Source organism: Chrysochloris asiatica, unplaced genomic scaffold (assembly GCF_000296735.1).
Source record: "Chrysochloris asiatica unplaced genomic scaffold, ChrAsi1.0 scaffold00066, whole genome shotgun sequence".
Lineage (NCBI taxonomy): Eukaryota > Metazoa > Chordata > Mammalia > Afrosoricida > Chrysochloridae > Chrysochloris > Chrysochloris asiatica.
Genome location: NW_006408584.1, coordinates 16,846,847 through 16,856,021, shown reverse-complemented (window position 1 = coordinate 16,856,021; position 9,175 = coordinate 16,846,847). Strand labels below are relative to the sequence as shown.

At 37.5% G+C, this 9,175-nt stretch overlaps 1 protein-coding gene across 1 annotated transcript in view; it reads left to right on the top strand.

Annotated features, from left to right (window-relative positions):
• The window catches only part of KLHL2 (kelch-like family member 2), a 174,619-nt gene that overhangs the window by 148,368 nt on the left and 17,076 nt on the right, over window positions 1-9,175 (top strand). The window contains exon 13 of the mRNA XM_006864541.1: window positions 726-866. Coding sequence (XP_006864603.1) covers window positions 726-866 — 141 coding nt within the window. The remainder of the gene's footprint in view (window positions 1-725; window positions 867-9,175) is intronic.

The window sequence follows — 9,175 nt, the reverse complement described above, 5'->3', positions numbered from 1 at the left end:
TGAAGCTTTGCAACAAGTTTATGGGAATGTTGCCCCACATAAAATAGCCGTTTTTAGATGGATCAAGTATTTTAAGGAAGTTTGGGAAAATCTCAAAGACAAAGTCAAGGTAGAGAGGTCAACTCAGAAAGTTATGATGGTTGTTTTTTGGAACTCTAAAGAGTCATCATGAGACATTCTCTCAAAGGACACAGCAGGATCACGATGAGTTATTTGAAAGGTTTAAAAGAAAACTGAAAACAGCACTGATGAGAAAAAGGTCAGGAAAGTTGTGCTGTGGAATTTTTTCCATCATGACAATAAATCTCATATTTCAAGGGTAATAAGGGCTGCCCTGTGAGAATTTCTTTGGGAAACACTACCCCATCTACCTTAATAGCCCTGATCTTTCTTCTTCAGACTTCCTTTCTTGTTCCCAAATTTCAAAGAACATTCCAAAGGAACACAGTTAGAATCCCTCAAGGATGTCACAACTGTGATTTTGGCATGGTATAAATTAAAGAGTGCAGAATTCTTTGGGGAGGGGGTAGAGCGATGGAAACACTACCTTCAGAAGTGTGTAGACATAGATGGAGGACATGTCAGGAAACAATAGCTTCACATCTTGATATTTTTGTTTAATAAAGGTCTGTGATTTTGCAGCACTGCTTTTTTACTTACCGTCATATGTTATATATTTCTAGTCCCTTTTGCGCTACTAAAGTTTACTTGTTTGTGTTTTATAGGTGTCGGTGTCTTAAACAATTTATTGTACGCTGTAGGAGGTCATGATGGCCCTTTAGTACGGAAAAGTGTTGAAGTGTATGATCCCACCACCAATGGATGGAGGCAGGTTGCAGATATGAACATGTGTAGAAGAAATGCAGGTATCTGTCTAGTGTAAGATGGTGAAGTTTGTATTGAATTTTGTTGTTAAATTTACTGGAATTACTATATATTGCCAGGAACATGGTGTCTCCTTATGATAAGCACTGTATTGCAAACCACAGGGTAGCAGTTTGAGAGTACTAGCCACTCCATGGAAGAAAAAGGAGGTTTTCTGCTCCCACAAAGATTTAAAGACTTTGAAACAGTATATAGGGTTTTGATAAATTAGAACCTACTCAACAACACTTAACAACAACTGTATGTTGCTATTGTTCTTTTACTACATATTGTAAAGATCTGGGTTTCAATTATACTTTGAACTCTTTAAAGATAGAAACTTAAGTAATAATTTTATAAATTGAACACGTAGCATAGTGTCTGGAACATAGCAGGCTGTTGTGACACTGAACTTCTAATGTCTAGTGGTTATTACTTTTTATTGATGAATGGAGACTAATTAATTAGGGTAAGAGAGCCTTTTATTTGATACTTGAGTTTCTTCATTTGGACCACAAACATTTCTGTAGGAGTCCTGGTATGGTACTGTGGTCTAATGTGTCAGACTGCAAAGTCGTTTGAACTGCAAAGTTGGTGGTCCAAGCTCATCAGCTGCTCCTTGGAAACCCTATACAGGGTCACTATGGGTTGGAATCTACTCGATGGCACTTAACAACAACAACCATGTGTTATATACTGGAGATCAGAGATGAATAAGCTATGATCCTGGTTCTCTGGGAACTTAATCAATTGTTATTAAGTGCCGTTGAATCAATTCCAACTCATAGTGACCCTGTGTAGGGTTTCCAAGGAGTGGCTGGTGAGTGTGAGACACTGACCTTGCAGTTCAAAAAGACCTTGTAGTCCAGTGCTTATCTTACAGCACCACACATGAACTCTAGTTGAGTAAATACTATAGTAAGTTAAAAATGTGTTATTATCTAAATCTGGAGTGGGGAAAGCCTGAGAAAGGTAGCCCTAATTTAATATAGTTCAAGATATACAGAAAATGAAAGGCCTAAAGCAACAACAGCAAAATAATTTTAAGAAAGCAGAGGTCTTTGCAGCTAACTACTTGAAAGAAAATCAATGTAGGGGAAATATAAATGGAAAATATATTCAAGATAGCTAGTTAGTCTTTCAAGAAATGTTAGTTGTCTTCAAAATGCCATTATCTTACAGTATTCCAATATCAGTTCCCGCTACTTCTCAAACTCCCTGTGGATAATGTTGCAAGTTGTACAGCCTGAAAGTTCTTAATTTCTCTTTAATTTAAAAGTAATTACCAAGGGATACTACATCTGTGAGACTTTAAGTACTATCAAAAACAGGAGAGAATTTGTCATTCTATTTGAGCTTGCATCTTGTTTAGTCAGTTTTATTTGTCAGGTACTAAAAGCTTCTCAGCTACACACTGGTCCAAACCACACTAAGACCTACTATTCTGGGCTGTAAGTAAAATAAAGTCTTTGATTCCCAGTACTGAGTTACTAAAACACAGTACTTTGTGACTATATATATGTATCTCTGGGTTAGGACTGTTGAACTTCCATTATTATTTTCTCAAAGATTGGAGTACTCTTAATTTTTTCTATATATACTAGATTGTTTTCAAATCAAAATGAACTTGTATCCTCAACTAAGAGTATAAGAAAATAATTTATGTATTTTGTCTTGCTCTTTGAAAACATTTCTGGGGAAAAGTAGGGTTTAGGAAGGAGACCTTTTATAAGTCTCTCAAAAAATAATTTCATACTTTGATTTGAATGCCAGTTAAGTAAGGGTTTGGTTTTGTGTGTGTGTTTTTTAATTTAGATAATCAACCTGGTGTGATGCTATAAGATTAGCACCAGACTGTGAGCCACAAGGTCGACAGTTCAAACCCACCAGCTACCCCTTGGAAACCCTACACAGGATCACAATGAGTCAGTACCAACTCAACAGCAGTTAACAACAACTATATGTTGAATAAAAGGAAAGGAAGTCTTTAGTTTTTTTTTCTTTCTCAATAGAGTTAGTTACTTTTTTTTAAATGTAAAATAATTCGATTAATTCACTTTTAATTTTTAAGAGAATGTAATCCTATCAAATACACTATTTTTCAGCTATATAAACTCATATATAGCTGATAAAACTCATAAAATCTAAAACATACTTCAGATAAGATCTAGCCAGCCCTTCTTTTTTAATATCCTCAGATGATGACTTTACGTGGTACCCAAATTGGGGCAAAATGGGGCTGAGCTGGCAAGGAAATGTGTTTAAACTGGGAGAGAAAGTGACCAGGTCTATTTGAAATAATGTTGAAATAGCAACAATCTATAAGCAGAATTTCACATTTTGACACCAAGTAAGGACAGTGAAGTAAATTTGAACTGTTAGAACCAGTTTTATAACGCTTGGTGGTGTTGCATGTATACCACCAAGTCAGTTCTGACTCATAGTGACCCTGTGTAGGATTTCCAGTGCTATAAATCTTTATGGGAGCAGAAAGTCTATCTTTCTTCCAGAGAGTGACTGATAGATCCAAACTGTTGACCTTGTGATGAGGAGCCCAGCTTGAAATCCACTATGCTACCAGAGCTGCTTTCATAATGCTTGTTTTTGTTGTTAAGTGCTGTTGAGCATAGTGACCCTGTGTAGGGTTTCTAAGGAGAGACTGGTGGGTTTGAACTGCTGATCTTATGATTAGCAGTTCAGTGCTTATTCTACAGCACCACACCAGGATGCCTTAAAATGCTTGTTGTTGTTCTTGTTAAGTGCCCATCAAGTCAGTGCCGACTCATTGCAGCTCTGTATAGAATATCCAAGGAGAGGCTAGTGAGTTTGAACCACCAACTTTGCAATACAAACAGACTTGAGGTCCAGTAGATTCCCAACATGTATTGGATTGAGATGAGCTAAATAAACTAAGAAAAACACTGTGCAGGAAGTTGCATCCTTTTGACAAAGTGATTTGGCTCTCCTCTACCCAAAGGGAACCTGGGTGTTGTAAAATGTTGTTGTTAAGTGCCGTTGAGTTGGTTCCAACCCATAGTGACTCTGTATAGGATTTCCAAGAAGCAACTGGTGAGCCTGAACTCTTCCAGCTTTGTGGTTCAAACCAACTTTGCAGCTCAGCGCATTAACCTACTTGAATGTATATCTAATATATGTAAAAGATTATGAAGATCAACTTTTTTCTTGGCACTGGGCCACTCTTAACTAACAGCCCTTATATGTCTAATTGGGAATTCCCTTTATGAAAATATAGCCCTGTATTCATCCCTGCCTTGAGAGCAGGACCATTTTATCTCCAAACCAACAAAAAAAAGCCTCATTGAGTTAAGTCTATTCTGACCTATAGTCACCCCATGTGGCAGAGTAAAATTGTCCCACAGCATTCCCAAGGCAGTAATCTGTATGGGAGCAAATTGCCACATTGGTTTCCTTCAAAGCAAAGTGACTAATGCGTTCAAACTGACCACCTTTTGGTTAGCAGCCAAACACTTCACCATTGCCCACCAAAACTAATCTTCATGCAGTTGTAATTTGCATGCCAGTGGGTTAGGATCAAGACTGACATAAACAACTTTGGAGAGATTGTGTTTCATTTGCTTTTTAAGGGTTTGAACTACTCTATTTTACATTTTTACTATGATTTGAATGAAAGTTTACAGGGCATTCTTTCTGGTAAATATTTCATGCTCAGATTGTTTTGTGACCTTGATTGCTATCCCCCCAATGGAACAGCATTTTTCCCACTTCCTTTCTGTTTTTACTGTTTCTATTTGTATTTCTTTCCTCTCCTGTCCTGCCTTGTAAGCTTTATCCATGAGCAAAAGCTGCTCTTTTGATCTTATGTGTCCAGTTCTACAGACTGTGTACCTCTCTACTGTTAATGTTTACCTTATAGGCCTCACCTTTGCCTGTCTGAAAATTGAGACACAGGGATGAGTTCAGGTCTAGGCTGGACAGGTGACTAAGGGAGTTCTACCAGTCTCATCAGACCAGTAAACCTGGTCTTTTTATTTATTTTTTATGATTTTGAGTTTTGTCTACATTTTTCTCCCCCTGTATACAGGATCTTCTATTGTGATCTTTTACAGTGATTGGTGGTAGTAGTTAGACACCATCTAGGTCTTCTGGTTTCAAGGGCCTAGGAGACTGAGATTCGCTTGGTCAGTTAGTCTGTTGGGCAAATTATTTTCATGTGTCTTTGATTGTTTTCACTCTTCTTTGCTGAGTGGAGAGAGGCCAATATTTAGTTGGCCACTCACTGGCTTTTAAGACCCCAGTCACCTACTCACTGCAGTAGGATATAGAACACTGTCTTTGCAAAGTACGTTTTATGCCGATTGAGATAATCGTCCCCCAAGACTGTGACCCTAACCCCCAAGCCCAGTGATTTATTAACCTCAAGATGTTTGGCTATGACTGAGAAGTTCCATAACTTTGCTCCCTGACTGTGCACTATATAAATAGATACATTTATAGAGCATACAAATACTGCCTATATATAGACTTACGTTGTTGTTGTTGTTGTTGAGTGCCGTTGAGTCAATTCCGACCCATAGTGACCCTGTACAGGGTTTCCAAGGAGCAGCTAGCTGGTGAGCTTGAACCGCCGACCTTGAAGTTCAAACAGCTTTGCAGTCTGGTGCATTAATCCACAGCGCCACATATAGACTTATAGGTTACTGTTATTACAGTTAACCCCTAAACAATATGAAGACTGAAGATATCGACCCCTACATAGGCAAAAATCTGTATATAGCTTTTGACTCCTCAAAAGCTTCACTACTAATGGCCTGCTGTTAACTGGAAGCCTTACCAGTAACATAAAACATTAGATTAGCACATATTTTGTATGTTATATCTATTTCATTGTTGTTGCTGTTACTATTATGTGCCAAAGAGTCATTTCCCACTCAGAGAGACTTTATGTACAGCACAGTGAACACTGCCTGGTCCTGAGCCATTAACATAATTGTTGCTACGTTTAAACCCATTGTTGTAACCACTGTGTCAGTCCTTCTCAGTGAATGTCTTCCTCATTTTCGTTGATCATCTACTGTACCAAGCATATCCTTCTCCATTGACTGAACTCTCCTGATAACATAGCTAAAGTACATGAAAGAAGTCTTACTAATCTCACTTCTAAGGAGCCTTCCAACGGTACTAACCGAGATACACTTTATTCAGTCTTATGGCAGTCCATGTGCAACATTTTCTTTTAGAAAGATCCGCACCAGTATGGGTGGTTCCTATGAGAAGGTTAAAGGCATTCAAAATTTCATATTTTCTTCAAATGTAGAACGACTCCATAATTCCTTGTATCAACCACTACTTCTCCCCTCAGTATTCTCCCCAGTGTCTCAGGGCTCCACTAATTGCTGCAACATCTCACAGAACTCATGGGTTATCAAGCAAATGGTTCACAGGGTTATGGAGGCTGGCAAGCCCCAAATCTGCAGTTCAGGCATCAGTTTGGAGGATTCTCTTTGCTCACACAGAATCGTGCTGTTGACTCATAAGTCTGTGGAAGCTGGCAACTCAGGTTAGGCTGCTGGCTCAAGTCCCAAGAACCAGAGGTCAGATGGAGATGTGCTTGATTAATTAGGGAAAGGAGCATTCAGCCTACTCACATCATCACCAAGATGGCTCATATTATCCATAGTAGAGTTTCATATGTTTACAATCACACTTAACTCTTTAAACATCCACAGCTAAATCCTGTCCTTCTAGCAACATCTCCCCTTCTTTCACCCAGACCCATCCGGAAAAGAGTCATTTAGTGGTGGTTGTAAAGACTAATGCTCATAGAGCCATATTAAGTAATTCACTACACTACACCATAGAACATTCAGTATTCTCCCCCCGGCAACCATAATTTAAAGCCATCAGTTTTTCTCTGGTCTTCCTAATTCATGGTCCAGCTTTTGCATGCATATGAAGCTATGTGGCAGTTGAAAATACCAGGCTTGTATTAGGCACACCTTAGTCCTCAAAGTAACATCTTTGCTTTTTTACACTTTAAATAGGTCTTTTGCAGTATATTTGATTTCTTGACTACTGCTTCCATAAATATTGTTTATGAGTGTAAGTAAAATGAAATCCTTGACAACTTCAGTCTTTTCTCTTATTTCTCGTGATGTTGTTTACTGTCCAGTTAAAAGGACTTTTGTTTTCTGTACATTGAAGAACAATCAGTAAGTGTTTCAAGTCTACTTTGCTTTTTCAGTAAGCAGAGTTGTGTCATCTGCATATCAGAGATTATTAATGAGTCTCCAATCCTGATACTGCATTCTTTTTCATCTAGGTAAGCTTCTGGGGTTATTGCCTTTGCGTATCAACTGAATAAATACAGTAAAAGGACACATCCCTGATGCATATCTTTCCAAATTTTAAACCATGCAGTACCTCTGTGTTCACTTCAAACTATGTTCCTCTTGGTCTGTGTACAATTTCCACTGAGCAAAAAAAGAATTTCCATCTTCGCAATGTAACCTATTTATTATGATCCATGTAGTCAAATATAAATAAAACACATAATCAATAAAACACAATACCAGAAAGGTTCCTGGTATTCTCTACTTTCAGCCAAGATCCATCTGCCATACTGTTCCTCATTATATGCCTACTTCTAAATTGAGCTTGAATTTCTGGTGGCTGCTCTCTGTTGATGTATTACTGCAGCTATTTTTTAAATTATCTTCAGCAAATGCAGGCGAACTTAAGGCTGTCTTCTCCCTTAAAGATTAACAGTCTCAGAAACCCTTAGGGAACAGTTCTGTTTTAACCTACATAGTCACTGAATCGGAATCCCCGCAATGGCAGACAGGTTTTGGGAGGAGTTTTGTGTGATATTAATGATGTTAGATAATTTTCTCATTCAGCATTCTGTTGGATCACCTTTCTTTGGAATGGACACAAGTGAATCTCTTCCAGTAGGTTAGTGAGGTAACTGTCTTCCAAATTTCTTAGCATATGTGAGTGGGTACCTCCAGTGTTCTACCCTTCATTTATCAGTTTGTCATACTGTCATGGATATTGTGTTGCTATGATGCTAGAAGCTGTGCCACCAGTATTTTAATATCAGCAATGTCACCCCATGGGAGACAAGTTTCATTGGTAACTTCTAGACTTAGAAATAGCAGTGGAACATTGTCTGATGATATATACCAGACGATGAGCCCCTCAGGTTGCAAGGCACTCAAAATACAAAAGGGAAAGAGCTGCTGCCTCAAAGAAGAGGTGACCTTAATCATATGGATAGAGCAGAGTTTTCAGGATCTTTATTTGCTGATGGAGACACAACTCAAAATGAGAAGAAACATTCATGATTGGATTATTATCCATTCATAATTGGAACATTGTGAATGTATGAAGTATGAGTCTAGTGATCAAATCATCATAGATAACACAACCTTGCTTACTGAAAGCAAAATAGACTTGAAACACTGATTGCACTTCAATGTAAAGAAAACAAAAATTCTTTTAACTGGGCAATAAACAGCAACATGATAAATGGAGAAAAGACTGAGGTTGTCAAGGATTTCATTTTACTTACACTCATAAACAATGCTTATGGAAGCATCAATCAAGAAATCAAATCTACTGCAAAATACCTATTTAAAGTGCAAAAAAGCAAAGATGTTACTTTGAGAACTAAAGTGTGCCTGATCCAAGTATGAATCAAGTCATCAAAAATTAAATGGAATGCATCAAGATCGATAACCTAAGTATTAGCTGAAATGGACTGGTATTAACCATTTTGAATCAGATAATCACATGGTTTACTATGCAAGGAACAACTGAAAAGGAATGGTGTTATATTCATTGTCAAAAAAGAGGATCTCAAGATCTATCTTAAAATACAATGCTGTACTTCAAAAATAATATGGATACACCTGCAAAGAAAATCAACAAATACCACTGTTATTCAAATTTATACACCAACCATGAAAACCAATAATGAAGAAATTGAAGAATTCTACCAACTTCTCAGTCTGAAATTGATCAAACATGTAAGCAAGATGCATTGATCGTTATTGGTGATTGGGATGCAGACAAAGAGAAAGGATCATTACTTGGAAAAATAAGACCATGGTGATATAAATGATGCTGTGTATCACATGATACAGTTTTGTAAGATCAAAAACATATTCACCATAGTTTCCTGTTGTAGACAATGTAAATGGTGACTATATATGTGGTCTTCACAAGATAGAATGCACAGAAATCAAATTGAATAAATCTGTGTGAAGAAATGATTTAAAAATTCAAAGGTCAGCTCGAGAAGATAAAGCCAAATATTACAACAAAAGTG